The 17,409-nt window shown below is 48.3% G+C and overlaps 1 protein-coding gene across 1 annotated transcript in view; it reads right to left on the bottom strand.

The window, feature by feature from the left end:
* Positions 1-4,018: 4,018 nt before the first annotated feature.
* Positions 4,019-17,409, bottom strand: part of CDC23 (cell division cycle 23) — a 34,061-nt gene continuing 20,670 nt past the window's right edge. The window contains exons 7-16 of the mRNA XM_050962340.1: positions 10,541-10,718; positions 10,353-10,450; positions 9,994-10,075; positions 9,261-9,414; positions 8,606-8,725; positions 8,227-8,302; positions 7,699-7,760; positions 7,179-7,257; positions 6,962-7,081; positions 4,019-4,918 (exon numbers count right to left, since the gene is read on the bottom strand). Of these exons, the coding sequence (XP_050818297.1) occupies positions 4,748-4,918; positions 6,962-7,081; positions 7,179-7,257; positions 7,699-7,760; positions 8,227-8,302; positions 8,606-8,725; positions 9,261-9,414; positions 9,994-10,075; positions 10,353-10,450; positions 10,541-10,718 (1,140 nt within the window). The 3' untranslated portion in view covers positions 4,019-4,747. The remainder of the gene's footprint in view (positions 4,919-6,961; positions 7,082-7,178; positions 7,258-7,698; positions 7,761-8,226; positions 8,303-8,605; positions 8,726-9,260; positions 9,415-9,993; positions 10,076-10,352; positions 10,451-10,540; positions 10,719-17,409) is intronic.

The following is a 17,409-nucleotide window of genomic DNA, read 5'->3' as shown; positions in this document are numbered from 1 at the left end:
AGATCAGGCATTCCTACACACTGTAGTCTACTGGAACCCACCAAATCCCTCTGCTATAGGCCTTCTTTCATCTCAGCTACTTCTAATACAGCAGACAGAAGGTAAAGTCCCCATAAAGGGATTTGAACAGTTATTCTCGTCCTGCAGCTGGCTCTTGTACAAGGAGAGAACAAAACAGCATGTCACCCCAAGGGGAAAAATGCCCAAGAACGATCTTTTCAGCAAGCAATCGGGTGAGACATTGTCTAATTTTGTTGATCAGTTACCTCAGGAGCTGAAACAGTTTAAGGCCAGCTGATTGCTCAAACATCTCTGCAGGCTGTACTGGTCACAGGAGACAGCAGGGCATACTAGGGCTACTGCAATGGGCAGCAGGAGGCTGTCATGGCTTCAGTCCTCTGGCTTGCTTACAGAGGTACAGACAATCAAGGAGTGGGTAAACTTTTGCTCAAGAGCCACATCGAGGTGGGGAAATTGTATGCAAGGCCATGAATGTAGGGCTGGGGCAGGGGGTTTAGGTGCAGGAGGGAGTGCAGTGTGCAGGAAGGGGCTCAAGGCAGGGAATTGGGGTGCAGCAGGGGGTTGGTGCAGGAGGTGTTGCAAGAGTGGAAGAGGGGGTTCAGGGCAGAGGGTTGGGGTGCGGGCTTCAGCCTGGCGCTGCTTACCTCGAGCAGCTCTGGGGTGGCAGTGGCGCGCAGCGGGGTTAAGGCAGGATCCCTGTCTGCCCTGACCCGGCACCGCTCCCAGCAGTGGCCAGCATGTGCAGCAGTGGTTCCTGGGGGTGGCATGGGGCAGGTGGCTCCACCACATGCTGCACTTGCCTGCGGGCACCACTCTCAAAGCTCCCATTGGCCATGGTTCCCTGTTCCCAGCCAATGGGAGCTGTGGGGGGCGGGGGAAGTGCCTGCCTCCCTTTCCCCTCAGAGCCACAGGGACAGGAGCGGTGTGGGGCCAGACAGGGAGCCTGCCTTAGCCCCACTGTGCCATGGGGCTGGCAATCCCACGGGCCAAATCCAGCCCATGGGCCATAGTTTTCCCTCCCCAGCATTAGAGGGAAAACCTCTTTAGCACGGGGACAAAGCCCTCCATACTTTAAAAGGATTTCAGGGCAATTCTGTGCTCCCAACTCCTTCCAGGATTTTGGGGCAATTCTGTCTCAACTCCTAACAGGGAGCAGCCACAGGAAATACTGGTGTTTCCCACTCGCAGTACAGAGTTTTGCCCTTTGCCTGCTCTATAGCTCCTACAGTATTCACTGGATACCGCGAAGGCAAAAGTCTCTGATGACTGAACATTCGCGCATTCATGGGCACGCATACACTTAGAATGGAATCAACATGAGGAAGCACTTGAAGAAGAATCTTTATATTTGGCAACATCCAGAGTGAGATGGTGTTCACCAAATGATGCTATTCGGCTGATGTTCAGAACGTTCTACTCCAGAGCAGGAAACCTTCAACCAGAAGGACTGGCAGACCTACATGAAACGTGTCTGCTATTTGACATTTCAGCACCAGCTTTCTCCCCTGACAGCAACACATTCATCACTATTGCACTAGTTGGTAGTCCTGAAGCAATTGGGAATTTCCATTAGCTTTAATAAGAGTCCACTAAGCAGCAATATTAGGCAAGTCACCCTCCTACCCAGGGCCACACTGCATTTTTCCCTCACTACAGTGACAAAATTCCTGACTCTCACATGTTTTCCTCCCAGTTTGAGAGGCCCTATGGTCCTTTCTGGGATCTCAGTATCAAGAGAAGGGTCCTCGCTTCTGAGTTTACTCCCTTTACTATGTGTCAACACCAACTCTTCAGCCTGGATGCACAAAAGAAGTTAGGTGCTTAATCACCAGTTTTAGGTTCCGCAATGATGCACTGCCATTGCATCAGTTAGGAGGTTAGCAGAGATTCAGGCCCTTATACCAGATCCTCCTGATATGGTGTTTCAAGGGATGGCTCAGTGGTTTGAGCATTAGCCTGCTAAATCCAGGGTTAAGAGTTCAATCCTTGAGGGGACCGTTTAGGGAACTGGGGAAAAAATCTGTCTGGGGATTGGCCCTGCTTTGAGCAAGGGTTTGGACTAGATGACCTCCTGAGGTCCCTTCCTACCCTGATATTCTATGATAAAAGGACAGAGTTACTCTTCGACCTCATCCCCATTGAAGGTTATTTCAGAGCTCCAGATAAACCAGCCCATTCACCGCCTGTTTGATTTCCTAAACCTCATTCTATCCCAGGTGAAGCGAAGTTTCACACATTCAATACCGTGAAGCCATTCTGTCTAGACAGAAGATCATTCATAACATGCCCAGGGCAACCTATAACATCATTCTATGCTGTCACAGGTTATTCAAAAGAGTGTCTGGTTGCATAAGAACACGTTATGATTTAGCTACTAAAGATGCCCTGACCATTTCAGAACACATTCTTCTAGGGCAGAGGTGGGCAAGCTTTTTGGCCTGAAGGCCACAGTGGGGGAACAGAAATTGTATGGTGGGCCACGAATGCTGACAAGATTGGGGTTGGGTGCAGGCTCTGGGGTGGGGCTGGAGATGAGGAGTCTGGGATGTAGGAGGGTGCTCTGTGCTGGGACTGAGGGGTTTGCAGGGCAGGAGGGGGATCAGGGGTGCAAGAAGGGGTGCAGGATCTGGCTGGGGGTGCGGGCTCTAGGGTGGGGCTGGAGGATGAGAGGTTTGGGGAGCTGAAGGAGGATCAGGGCTACGGTTGGGCCATGGGGAGAGGCTCACGGAGTGCAGACTCTGAGCGGCACTTACCTCAAGCAGCTCCTGGAAGCAGTGGCATGTCCCTTCTCCAGCTCCTACGCGGCGGCACGGCCAGGCGGCTCTGCACGCTGCCCCATCTGCAGGTACCACCCCTGCAGCTCCCATTGGAGCGCGGAGGAGCCGGACGTGGGCCATGCCGCGGCTTGTGAGAGCCACGTTTGCATTCCCCGACCTAGCGCCCCAGCCAGAGCAGGGCTGAGCTGCTGGTGGGGCTCCTGATCTTGCGCCTCAGCCAGAGCGCCGGAGAGGGACTGAGCCATTGGTGTGGTCCCCACCCCAGCACCCTGGCTGCTTGGGGAATACATAACTGACATATACAGAGTAGCAATGTGGAGATGAGCTACATATTTATCAATGACTGTTCCTTCCTACAGGCCTACAGCTTGGATGCTCACTTTAGAAGGGCTATCCTGCAATCTCTATTCAAGTAGGACTCCGAGTCCTCAGACCCACCCCTAAGAACAGACTCTTGCTTGTTAGTCACCAAGTGAGGAATCTGTGTGGACAATCACTCAAAGAAGAACAATTCCTTACCCTTCAGTAGCTGTGGTTCATGATGTGTTGTCCACTCCGCTTCTAGAGCCTGCCCTCCTTCCCTACTATTTCAAAGTCCTATTCCTATGAGATTCCATAATGATGAAGGAACTGAGACAGTTGGAGCCGTTCCACCCTTAATGCCCTTAGATCGGAAGGGCACAAGCCCACCCAGAGAGCAGCCTCAATAGACACTGCTAGCCAAAAAACTGTTCTCATGAGCATGGGGCACATGTGCACCAAGAGTGGGATCTGCATGGACAATCTCCAGAAGAACCACAGTTACTGTAGGGCAACTGTTCTTTACAACTCCAGACCACAGAAACAGGTTGGTTTCTGTTCTAACAATCTTTCCCAGGATCTGTCCAACAGAACGCCAAGATACAATGTAAGTGAAGATACTCGACCCTTCTCAAACCTTCATCTTCTGGGACGTGCATAGAAACTCCAACCATTCAGACAAACCAAGCACCTGTAGAAATAGCTCCATATACTCAGTTTAGAGAATGAAAGTGAACAGCAATTGACTTGTTCCCGGCCCATCTAACGACCACTTCTGTCCCAAGCAGCTGAAGTCTAAACAAGATGCTGCACTAGTTTGAAGGACTCTGACTGCCACACAGGACACTGAACAGGGCTACTCAAGTCTGAGCGAGGTAGCTACTAGCCACCCCCTCCCCTCGCAATGAACTTATGGAAAATCGGATCTTTTCTATATTTGGTTCAATTGTGTTTGTTATAATGGGAAGGATATTTGTGCGAAGACAATACCCAGGGACGGTAACATGCCTACCACCATTTAATGATGTACTTCCCACTAGCTGGTTTGCCATTCACCAGCAAAGCCAAGACATCTGAGCCACAGACCTAACAGGAACCAGTTACTGGGTGAGGCCACTTAAGACTGACACCACCTCTCAATCCCCAAATGCTGTTTCCCTTTCACGGCAGCAGTGAAGCCGAAATGTCCCTCTTACTGTGCTTGCTTGGGTGCAGCTGCAGAGAAGAGTCCACAGAGAAGCCAGCAAAGGACAATTCTTGCAGTAGGCAGCAGCAGTCCCACTGAGGCCCTTGAAAGGAGTTCGGTGAAGTTCAGAGTTAACAAAGCAGAGACAACACTTTCAAACATGTTTCAACTCAGGCAGACAAAACCTCCTCATCTAGGGAGCAGTTGCTTCTCACACACTTGGAGTGCGACAGTGAGAAGCATAGGGGTTTCTGACATCTCAGCATAGGCACTTCACATTGGTTCCACAATGATCTTTGCCTGCATTGACAACAGCTAGCTTCAGCTATGTGTTCTCAGGATTTCTACCTTCAACAGAAGGCAGTACCAGACCGAAGCTTCGCGGGAATGAGGTGGTTGTTTCTGGAGGATGGGTTCAAGTCCCCACTTGCCCTAGGCTGGCCCAGAGAAGTATTAGCACAATTCATGGTGTAACTGAAGACAGGTTCAGTGGGGATACTCTCCGTGTGGGAGTGTTGTTGGACGACAGAGATGCAGGGAGGAAGAAGGGAGCAGAGATCTCTGTGGAGGAGGTTTCCCCTTGGTTGCGTAGTTGTAAAATCTGTCTCAGCAGGGCCTTCCCTTCTTCTCTTGTCTGAAAAGAGTCAGAATACTGCCTTTGATACAGTCTCACACGATATTCTTATTGATAAACTAGGCAAATACAATTTAGATGGGGCTACTATACGGTGGGTGCATAACTGGCTGGATAACCGTACTCAGAGGGTAGTTATTAACTGTTCCCAATCCTGCTGGAAAGGTATAACAAGTGGGGTTCCACAGGGGTCTGTTCTGGGACCGGCTCTGTTCAGTATCTTCATCAACGACTTAGATGTTGGCAGAGAAAGTACGCTTATTAAGTTTGCAGATGATACCAAACTGGGCGGGATTGCAACTGCTTTGGAGGACAGGGTCATAATTCAAAATGATCTGGACAAATTGGAGAAATGGTCTGAGGTAAACCAGATGAAATTTAATAAAGACAAATGCAAAGTGCTCCCCTTAGGAAGGAACAATCAGTTTCACACATACAAAATGGGAAGAGAGTGTCTAGGAAGGAGTACGGCAGAAAGGGATCTAGGAGTTATAGTGGACCACAAGCTAAATATGAGTCAACAGTGTGATGCTGTTGCAAAAAAGCAAACGTGATTCTGGGAGGCATTAACAGGTGTGTTGTGAGCAAGACACAAGAAGTCATTCTTCCGCTCTACTCTGCGCTAGTTAGGCCTCAACTGGAGTATTGTGTCCAGTTCTGGGCACCGCATTTCAAGAAAGATGTGGAGAAACTGGAAAGGGTCCAGAGAAGAGCAACAAGAATGATTAAAGGTCTTGAGAACGTGACCTATGAAGGAAGGCTGAAAGAATTGAATTTGTTTAGTTTGGAAAAGAGAAGACAGAGGGAACATGATAGCAGTTTTCAGGTATCTAAAAGGGTGTCATCAGGAGGAGGCAGAAAACTTGTTCACTTTAGCCTCTAACGATAGAACAGGAAGCAATGGGCTTAAACTGCAGCAAGGGAGATTTAGGTTGGACATTAGGGAAAAGTTCCGAACTGTCAGGGTGGTTAAACACTGGAATAAATTGCCTAGGGAGGTTGAGGAATCTCCATCTCTGGAGATATTTAAGAGTAGGTTAGATAAATGTCTATCAGGGATGGTCTAGACAGTATTTGGTCCTGCCATGAGGGCAGGGGACTGGACTCGATGACCTCACAAGGTCCCTTCCAGTCCTAGAGTCTATGAATCTATTAGTAGGTCAATTCCATACTTAATGTAGATTGCGGCAAAGCAGCTTCAGAGTCAAATTCAGCAGCATGTGAACAACCATACACCACCACTAATTTGGCTCTCACTGGGGTTGCAAGACACAATATCACATAGTAAAGGATGTTGGTTTTCCAGCTATTAACAGTAAGGTTTAAGGTAAAACAGACCCCCTTTAATATCCTCTTCCCAGCCCTTTGGCATGTAGGTTACTTGCTTTGCACACCTGATTATCTTACATGTCTATACTGCCACCTTCCACAAAACAGACTGGCAATAGCAAAGACTTTAAGAGACTCAGGCTCTGGTCTTGTCTTCTCAAATTCTAGACAGCTTTGCTTGGGAGAGGGGGCAAGTTTTAGCCTAGTAATGCCCACAACATCTCCGCCTCTGCTGACATGGAAATCCAGAGTGCCCAACTATGGCCTGAGAGAATCTCAGATTCCACACATGCCAGGATACCAAGTACTTCTGTATTCTTTGCACTGTCAATGGGGAAGATCACAGATAACAACAAGAAGCATGGGGGATTCCAGGAGCACATTGTACAGTAAGTCCATTAGTTCCTGCAGAAAGATGGCAGGGTTTCCTGCTAGAGATCTGCAGACCACTACAAGTCCTAAGTTATTTTTGTACTACTGAATGCCAAACCAGTGCAACCCTTAGCCCCAGAACTTCAACTAGTTACTAAGAAGCAGCAGCAGGAAATAGGTGAGCAGCAGCACTGGGGGTCTTCTCATATAGGATGAAGATCGTCCACTCCAGGTGGATGCAGCCCATGCTCCTTCAACAGAAGGACTGCTCTGACTCCCAGAAGAAACAGAGATCAAGGTAAGAATCCCCTAAGAAAGGGACATTGGAGACTGGCTACTCACATCATTGAATGCACAGCATTTCTGAGCACAGGCAGAGGCTTCATCCCAGAGCTTACACTTGAAGTAATATTGGGCTAGGTAACGGAAGGCAGTGCTCACCTCCAGGTGCTCCACTATCTCCTACAGCACAGTAAAGAAACAGCAAGAGCTGATTTGGAAGATAGTTCTACATCATTCTCCCTCACTTCTTCCTCCTGTCTCCCTACCATTGACTCACCCCACAGGAATATATATCCTGGATGTATTTGATGTAGCACTGAGCAGCCTGTTCTGATTCATTCAGCTGTTCATGCAGCCTGGGAAAGGAGAGAAATTGGGTCAAAAACATAGCATGGAAGAGACCCAAAAGCAAGAATTTCTGTCTGCCCTGGACAGGCCTTTAGAAAGGGCCTCTCCTAAACATGAGCAAGTTCTGGACCATGCTTTACTAGCTGCAGCCAGGCCCAGTCCCCTAGAAGCAGACAGACAACACCCCACGCCTGAGGGACAGGGTAACAGACAACCCACCAGGATAGCAACTAGTTACTAACATTGCCTGCCAACGTTACTATGGTTTCTAGGTTCCTTAGCTGACAACCCATGCAAACAAGGCTCTTTTTCAGAGCTGAGGCAGGACATTAGGATAGGAGTTGTAGTTTCCACAGACCTAGGGATACCACATCTAAACAATACCTAGCTCTTCGGATTTCGAAGTGCTTTTCACAGAACACTGAGAATAAATTCTGAGCCATACTCACTTGGCTAGTTTCACCAATGCCATTTTCTCCACATCTCCCACAGCATATGCTCTCCAATAACACTGCCAAGGAGGGAAAAAGTCACACAAGCACCTCAGCAAAATGTCTTCTCTAGCATGAAGTGGGTTCACGCTGGTCACATACAGACCCAGTACTGCAGTGCCCTCAAGCAGAGATGCATGAAGAGAGCTGGTTTTCTGGAAGGCTGCAGCAGACAAATTCACCAACTGCTCAGGGCAGATGGTTAGTGCAGAACTTCCCCTGAAGTCACAATTATAACAGAAACCTGCTAAGATTAGGCCCAGACTGCACACAGCTCCCCACTCCCACCCCGGGATCAAGGTCATGACTGAAGGAGGACAGAATAGCCATTCTGAGCACTATACCACATCCATTACTTTTTAGGTATGCAGAGGAAGACAACTCAGGAGGACCAGAAGTACTAAAGAGACTTGTGCCTCTGCCTGCTCTCCTGGCAGCCACCTGGATACCCAGCCTGCCCTGTAGCACATCTGTGCCCTCACTTACCTTTTTGGCTTCCACCAGCTGATTGAGTTTCTCATAACACTCTCCCAGAGCAACCAGCATACGGGAATCATTAGGTCTGTGAGAAACAACAGCCAGTCAAGCTACCTCAGAACATGGTATTATCTCAAGCTAACTGAAGGATGGATCCTACCACTGAAATCCAGCCCTACATACACTACCTAACCACACTCTTCTATACCCTGCTGATATATGGAATACTAACCCTTTATTGATGCCTCTGAAGAGACTGAATAGAATCTCTACAGAATGTAATCACTTAAATGACACTGCATACACTAAGTCACTGATACCTCCTGCAACTCAGCTTATATCATTCACTCTGAACTGCTAGCAGTTATGGCTACGTTCCCAGCTTTACCTGAGCTGGTGGGCCCGTCGGTAGTAATACAGACAGTAAAATGGCATCTTGAGGATCTCATAGGTTTGTCCCAGTCCATACCAGGCTCTGTAGTCCCTCTTGTTCACCTCTATTGCATGTCTGCCAAAGAAAAGAGAAAGTGGTGTAAGTGTTCAGAAACAGGCAGGATCCAAAGCAAGTCAGAGTTCACGGGGTTAGGAATCATAGAATATTAGGGTTGCAAGAGACCGCACAAGGTCATCTAGTCCAATCCCCTGCTCAAAGCAGGACCAATACCAACTAAATCATCCCAGCCAGGGCTTTGTCAAGCAGGACCTTAAAAACCTCTAAGGAAGGAGATTCCACCACCTCCGTAGGTAACCCATTCCAGTGCTTTGTCATCCTGCTAGTGAAACAGTGTTTCCTAATAGCCAACCTAGACCTCCTCCACTGCAACTTGAGACCATTGCTTCTTGTCCAGTCATCTGCCACCACTGAGAACAGCCGAGCTCCATCCTCTATGGAACCCCTGCATAGGGGGGTTGGAATATGGACCAACAAAAGAAGGCTCCTAACAAGGCCACACAAGATATTCCTCCCCTTCCGCCCAAACCTGTCACTACTTCATGCACTCCCAGAGACCATTCTCTGCCTTGCATAGCTCCTGCACACACACCTATAAGCCTGGATAGCCGCAGATGTGTTCTTCATTTCCATGTACTCATGTCCCATGAGGGTCCAGGCTCCAAGATACCGAGGATTCAGTTTCAAGGCTCTCTGGAAATAGAGTGCTGCTTTTTCATGTTGAGAGCGTAGACTATAGTAATTCCCTAGAGGATGATCAGAGCAATCAAGTGAACAGGAAAAAGAAGCAGGCGATTAGGAAACAGATACAAGCTGCAGCATCTATTATTTTTTCCATACAAATTAGAGAAGGGAGAGAAACCTGTTAAGTCAGATCCTGTTCACTGCATAACTCCAAGCCCCAGTCTGAACTCAGTTTGATCTCCAGTGCTTTTGTCCAATCCATTTCATTTGTGCAAACCAATGAAGCTCCCACCCCTTACCTTGGAAAACTATCCCACAAACTAATAAATGCCACTTATCTATTTGGGTACTAAGTGCCCAGAACCAAACAACAGTATTCCAGTATCTCAGAGCTGCATAGAGAACCCACCACCAATACACTCTACCAAAGGCCTGCATCATCATCTCTGTGCACTGCCAACACCGCATTGACTTCTTTTGCTGCTGTATCATTTCATCTGCTGTTTTACCATGAGAGACAGCTGCTTCAGCCAGCCTAGCCTCAACAGACCTGCTAACAATTCCTGTGGAGAGGGATCAGTAAGCTGCCTTCCCACTCCTTGTAGCCTGGGTGACAAACTAGAAGAAGAGCAGCCTCTCACCTATCACACAGCAGGTCTCCACACGATACTTGTCAATCTCACACAGATTGTGAGCCAGGTAGCTCAGCTCAGGCTTCATGCTCTGGTAGAAAAGAAGAAGGAGATTGCTGGGGGGACAAGTGTGACACTACTTAGAGGGAAGAGGGGTAGGGAGATTAGAAACACACACCAAGCATATCAATCCACTGGGAGGAAGGGGAAAGAAGACAGCTGCAAGTTTATGGCCAGAGGGACTCGTTAGCATGCATATGATTGGACAGACTTAATTCAGGTATTCTGCTAGGAAGCCATAAAATGCTTGCTATGTGAGCTGGTGTAATTTATAGCATCGGAATATGGGTGAAAGAAAGTTTGCTCACCCGGACATACAGCAGGTTGGAGAAAGTGTCCATATTTTCTATCCTGTATGGGTCTTGTTTTCTTAGTTCATTGAAGATAGAGAGAGCTTTGTCTATATCTGCAGACAGAGGAAGGCAAACATCAGTGAGTGCTGCTGATTGATGCAGAGTTTGTAGCAAGAGGCACCCCCTTAGCTGAGTTCACTGACCTCTGATATTGTGGTAGGCAACTGCAATCTGGGAAATGATGTAGGTGCTCTTGGAGAATCCTGCATCAATGAGACTCTGGTACTTCTGCAGAGCCTCTTCTATTAGCTGCAGCTCTGTGTAAATGTGCGCCAGGAAAAACTCCTTCATCCAGGTATCTGGCAAGGACAGGCACTTCAGCTGGCAACAACCAAACAAAACACACACTAAGAGGACAATCCACATCATCTCAATGCCTCTTGCAGAAAAGGGAAAACATCAGCTCTCTCTTCACCCAGTGGCTGGATCTTTAGGAGGACAAAGGGCAACACTTCCCTCCCTCCTGCAACAAAGCCTTCTCCTTAGACAAAAAGAACAGGAGTACTTGTGGCACCTTAGAGACGAACAAACTTATCTGAGCATAAGCTAACTCCACTCAGTGGTGCAAAGACCAAGAAACAAAAGTGTGAACTAAAGGATTCTATCAACTTAATATCAGACATTCTATAGCAGGAATTCAATCCTGACCACAGATTAATAGATTTTTTTTTAAGGCCAAAAGGGCTTAGATCATCTAGTCCAACATCCTATATAAAAACACAAGCCATAAAATGTCATCCAGTTATTCCTGCACTGAGCCCAATAACTTACTTGGCTAAAATATATCTTCCAGAAAGATATCCAGCACCGATCCAAAGATTTCAGGAGATGGAGAATCCACAGTAACAAACGGTAGTTTGTTCCAATTATTAAATAATCCTCACTGCTAAAAACGTATACCTCATTTCTAATTTGAATTTGTGTAACTTCCACTGATTGTTTCTTGTTCTGACCATCTCCACTAGATTAAAAGGCCTTTTAGCACCTGGCATTCTCTCCCCAGTAAGATATTTGTACACGATAATCAAGTCACCACTTGATCGTTTTGATAAACTAAACTAACCAGATTGAGCTCTTTAAGTCTCTCGCTCTTAGGCATTTTCTCCAACCCTCGTGTCATTTTTGTGGTTCCTCTCTGGACCTCTCAATTTTTTCAATACTCTTTTTAAACTATGGCCACAAAAAAAAACAAACACATACACAGTATTCCCATATCAGTCTCAGCAATGCCCTATACAGAGGTAAAATCATCTCACTACTCCCTTGTTTACACAGCCAAGTATCACATTAGCCCTTTTTGCCATAACATTGTCCTGGGAGCTGATGTTCAGTTACTGGTCCATGGATGGGGTGTACCAACCACGCACTAGGCTAATGGGGACAGAGCAATCACTGTAAGCCCAGGAGGCCGCACCCTGCTGCACGTGCTTGAGGTGGAAGAGCCAGATAAAAGGAAGAAGCCCAGCTCAGTCAGGGCTGGCTGCAGAGGAGGAAGGATGTGTACTGCAGGTTTCTCCAGAGGGCCCGGTGACTCTCCAAGCAGTAGAGTCCATGGACCTGGACTACGCTATGGGCAACTCGCCGACTGCAGAGACTGACAAGGACGCCAAGCTGTCACCAGCCAAGGAGATGCCTGGGATGCAAATTGTGGTAGGAAAGTGACCCAGGGGCTGTAGTGGAAGCAGATGCCTAAACCCTCAGCGGGGAAGTCTCTGGCTTTATAGGGCCTTGGGTCAGAACCCGGTGGAGAGGGAGGGGCCGGGTTCCCCTACCACACCCCACAGATCACTAAGTGTGGCTGCTGTTTGCTCTCGGTCCCAGCCCGGGAACTCAGGGACCATAGACTGTTTGTTCTGACTCACCCACGGGCTACAGATGGATTCCTGTTCTGCCCTGCCCCAGAGGCTGATTCCCCAATTGCTACTGTCTGCCCCATCCAGGAAGCTTACAGGCTACAGACTAATTGTTTTCCCTGCCCCACCTGGGAGCTATAGACTGACTGCTGTTCTGTCTTACCCAGATGACCAGAACCCCAATTATTACTACCTGCCGCAGCCAGGAGGCTTGGGGACCATAGACTATTTGTTTGCCCAGCCCTGCCTGGGGGCTACAGGCTGACCATTGTTCCATCCTATCCAGACGGCCAGAACTCTAACTGTTCTTGTCACACGTGCTAGAGAATGCGGGCATCAGTCGGGTCCTGCTAAGATGACTAATATGAGGAGAGCTGGGTGAGAAAACCCCACAGCCACTATGGATACCGACAAGATATTAAAATGGATGCTGGAAAGCCAGCAGCAGCAGGCTACCCAGCAACAACAAGCCCGGTTGCTACAGCAAATGGCCGCCCAACAACAACAGATGGCCCAGCACCAAGAGCAACAGCAGCAGTGGATTAGGGAGCTAGCAGCACAGCACCAATCTCAGCAAGAGCAGCTAGTTCAGCAGATGGAGGCGCTCCTGTAACTGAGGGGACCACTCAGACCTGCTGGGATGAGCCAGGGTTCAGAGAGCACTCTGACTGGGTTACCAGTGAGGCTGGCCAAGATGGGGCTCGGATACGACCTGGAGGCCTTCTTGGTCACATTTAAGTAGGTAGCCATTGCAGCCCATTGGCCTCCAGGGCACTGGGCTACCCTAGTGGCTCCATAGTTAACTGGAACTGCACAGACTGCCTATTGGAGTCGAGACCCTACGGAAGCTCTCGATTATGCCAATGTAAAGGCCGCCATCTTAGACCACAAGGGGTGAGCCCCGAAATGTTCTGTCAGTGATTTAGATGGAAGAGGTGTCCCCCTCGAGCATGACCTCAGGCAGTGGCTCAGTGGCTCCAGGATTATTGCTGGAGGTGGTTGGAACCTGAGAAGTTGACTGGGCCTCAAGTGGCAGAGGCCATCGTCCTTGAGTTTACACAGAGCCTCCCCCCGGTGGGGAAGGAGTGGGTCCACCAACATCGACTGACGACACTCGCAGAGGCAGTGTCCTTGATGGAGGATTACTTAGCCACAGAAGGCCCCTGACTTCTATCTCCTAAACCATGGAGTTCTGGAGGCCACAAGAGGGACCCAGATGAGAGAGAGCTCAACTCCGAGGAAGTGGGACCCTTTAGTAGGCCTGGGCCACAGAGGGTAACCTCCCACCCGGGAATTAAGCGAAAACCCAACATGAGACCCCGAGGGGAAGAGGCCCCATCCGGTGGACCTACACCAGTGCCACAGAACTCCACAACAGAGATATTGAAGGATCGACATTATGAATGTGGCCAGGAGGGGCACTTCAGACGTGATTGCCCTTTTATGGACTGCAACTTGGCTAGGTGTGAGTAGCAGGCACTCGGGCCTCGAAGAAAGACTCACTCAAATTGATAATCCCTGTGTAGGCCAATGGCATCCAAGTAGCATATCTTGTCGACTCAGTGTGCAGCCAGACACTCACGTGGGCCAATCTGATGAAGTCACTGGATCAGACAGAGGCCCCTATATACCTCCAGAGTATCCACCAGGACATATAGCCATACCCCACCATGAGGGTAAAGCCAGAGGTTGGCTGTCACGAGGAAACCTACCAGGTTGGCCTGGCCAAAAAGCTTGCATATCTCGTGGTCCCAGGTCAGGAATGGCAATGGTTCAGGGAGGTTATGCAAGAATGGGGGCATCGGCTGCCGGTGGAAACAAACCCAAGATCATGAGCAAGGGGGCTCCTGAACCAAAGAGAATAGGAAGGATGAGAGAAGGAACTCCCTGATCCTTTACAAGGTCCTGGATCACGTCCCATGGGAGGAGAGATGCTGGAGGAGGTGGAGCGTGAATGGCTGATGGAGACTTCCTGAGGGAGCAAAGGGAGGACCCCATCCTGAGTGGTGCTTAGGAGCAACTGCCCAATGCTGAGGAGGAAAGGGGCATCAAACTACATACATCCCAAGAATTCCACTTCGAGGGTCACAATGAATGCCTACACCAGATGGCCAAAGATCGCCAAACCCAGGAAGAGATCCAATAACAAGTTCCGCCGTAACTTGCTGCGGCTGGCTCACTCGGTGCCCTGGGCCAGACACCTCGGGCAGGAGAAGACTACACCGAGTGGCCTTTAATTTTTTCTGGCCAGGCATCCATAAGGAAGTGAGCAACTTCTGTGCCTCCTGTCCAGAATGCCAACGTGCTAGCCCCAAAGGGATATGCAAGGCACTCCGATCCCCCTTCCAGTGGGGGGAGAGTACCATTTGGAAGGATAGATATGGAGCTGGTGGGACCCTTAGAGAAAAGCAGTTTGAGGTTCTGCTACATACTGGTGGTGGTAGACTATGCAATCCGATATTCTGAGGCTGTCCCCTTATGTTCAACAACCACAACCGCCATAGCAAAAGAACCTGGAAATGTTCAGCCAGGTCGGGATACCAAAAGAGATACTGACCAACCGGGGAGCCAACTTTTCGTCCTGACTAATGGAGGAGCTGTGCAAACTACTAAACATCCGGGTCCTGAAGACTTTCATCTACCACTCCCAAATGGATGGCTTCATTGAGAGGTTTAACAGGACCCTAAAAATCAATGCTCCGCAAGTTTGTTGAGCATGATCCAAGACATTAGGATGAACTGATATCTGCCTTGCTGTTTGCAGTGCAGGAGGTACCCCAAGCATCTATGGGGTTCTTCCAGTTTGAACTGCTGTATGGTAGGCAACCCAGGGGGATCTTGGACCTCCTCCAACAGACCTGGGAGGAACAAGAGTCTCAGGTTACGGGGTCAGTTCCACATTTACTGGAACTGCAGGAGCGCCTTAGGAAGGTCGGAGGATTTGCTCGTGAAAATTTAATGAAAACACAACAGACTCAGGAGCAGAGATACAGTCAGGGAACCCATCTCTGGGCCTTCGAACCCAGTGATTGCATCCTGTTATTCCACTCATCCCCGGCCCAACAACAGGGCCCCCTGTCACAGTCCATTAGGACACTTAAACCCTTTTCAGAGTCAGAGGTATCCAGGATAGAGTCCCTATTCTGTAGGAATGACCTGCATTCATTGTTGCTAGATATGACCTTATACTTGACTTTATTAAAATGCATTTTGTGTGAATGGGTCCAGCTTACCAAGAGATCCAGATTGCTCTACAAACAAGGCTGCCCTTTCCTTATTTACCATTCCATCAATCTTTGTGTCATCTGCAGATTTTATATTTATTTCCAGACTACTGATGAAAATGTTGAATAGTATCAGGCCTCATACCAATTCCTGTGAAACCACATCAGAAACACCTCTATCTGATGAAGACTCTCCTTTGACAGCTACATTATGAGATCCGTCTGTCAGCCAGTTCTTAATCCAGTTGAGACAGGCTTTACTGAAATTGTACAGTGCTCTTTTTTTTTAGATCAGAGTGTGATCTAATATCAGACACTTTATAGAATTCTAAGCATGGTGCCACCTTTTTGTTCTGTTTGTAGAGCACGTAGCACAGTGGGGTTCTGGTCCATGACTAGGGCTCTGAGCAGTGCTTAATTTGTGCCATGGCTGAGCCCCGGCAGTTCAAAACCCTGGAACCTCTCGGCTTGCCACATCAGTTATGAAGGAAATCATTGCTTGAGCCCCAGAACCTGTTTCATTACAAAATAAGCACTGGCTCCAAGGCACTACAGCAATACAAACAGTGAACAATAAGTTACATCTATGCAGTTACCTTCATCAACCAAATTTATCATCACTTTAAAAAAATGAAATCAGGTTTGACAAGACATTTTCCATAATACTATGTTGATTAGCTTTAATTATTTAATCAGATAGTAATAGGCCAGTTGGTCTGACAAAATAATAGAAAATCCAAGTCAGACAGGTACTTTTTGAATATTGTGTGACAAAGCTCCTCCTCTACCTTGGTGGGTCCTGCACTTATTGGCGGATTTCCTCCTCAGTGATCTTCCCCTCTGGTGGAACCCACAGTCTGGGTCAACTCCTCCTGTCTCTGATCAGGAGTTGGGAGGTTTAGGGGGAACCCGGGCCCGCCCTCTACTCCGGGTTCCAGCCCAGGGCCCCGTGGATTGCAGCTGTCTATAGTGCCTCCTGCAACAACTGTATGACAGCTACAACTCCCTGGGCTACTTCCCCATGGTCTTCTCCAAATACCTTCTTTATCCTCACCACAGGACCTTCCTCCTGGTGTCTGATAATGCTTGTACTCCTCAATGCTTGTACTTCTCAATCCTCCAGCAGTACACCCTCTCACTCTCAGCTCCTTGTGCCTCTTGCTCCCAGCTCCTCACATGCGAATCTCACTGACTAACTGGAAGGCTTTTAACTATTTCCAGCCAGCCCTTGATTGGCTTCAGGTGTCCCAATCAACGTAGTGTCTTGATTAACCTGGAGCAACTGCCATTTGTTTACCATGGTACCAGGGATTTGTGTAGCGTGGGGCAAACATACCTGTTCCTCACTACTTTACTGTAGCCATCTGGCCTTGCCCCATCACAACTGGCACAACATTAGCACTCTTCCAGGCTTCAGGAACTTCTCCACTATGCCAAGATTTATCAAAAATTAACATTAACAGGCCAGAGATCACCTCAAACAATTTTTGTAGGACTCCTGAGTTATACAGGCCTGCTGATTTAAAAATATTCACCCCGGCAGATGCCGTTTAGTATCATCCTCAGTCACTAATGCACTGGAAAGTACGGTAGTTCATCCTCATTCAGTATGAAATAATTCGGCTTCTTTCCAACAACAGAACAGAAAATATATTAAGTCCAGTTCTGGGCACCGCATTTCAAGAAAGATGTGGAGAAATTGGAGAGGGTCCAGAGAAGAGCAACAAGAATGATTAAAGGTCTCGAGAACATGACCTATGAAGGAAGGCTGAAGGAATTGGGTTTGTTTAGTTTGGAAAAAGAGAAGACTGAGAGGGGACATGATAACAGTTTTCAGGTATCTAAAAGGGTGTCATCAGGAAGAGGGAGAAAACTTGTTCACCTTAGCCTCCAATGATAGAACAAGAAGCAATGGGCTTAAACTGCAGCAAGGGA

The sequence above is a fragment of the Gopherus flavomarginatus genome, chromosome 7 (genome assembly GCF_025201925.1).
Source record: "Gopherus flavomarginatus isolate rGopFla2 chromosome 7, rGopFla2.mat.asm, whole genome shotgun sequence".
NCBI classification, from domain to species: Eukaryota; Metazoa; Chordata; order Testudines; family Testudinidae; genus Gopherus; species Gopherus flavomarginatus.
Note: the sequence above shows the minus strand (reverse complement) of the source record. Positions and strands in the feature narration are given on the sequence as shown.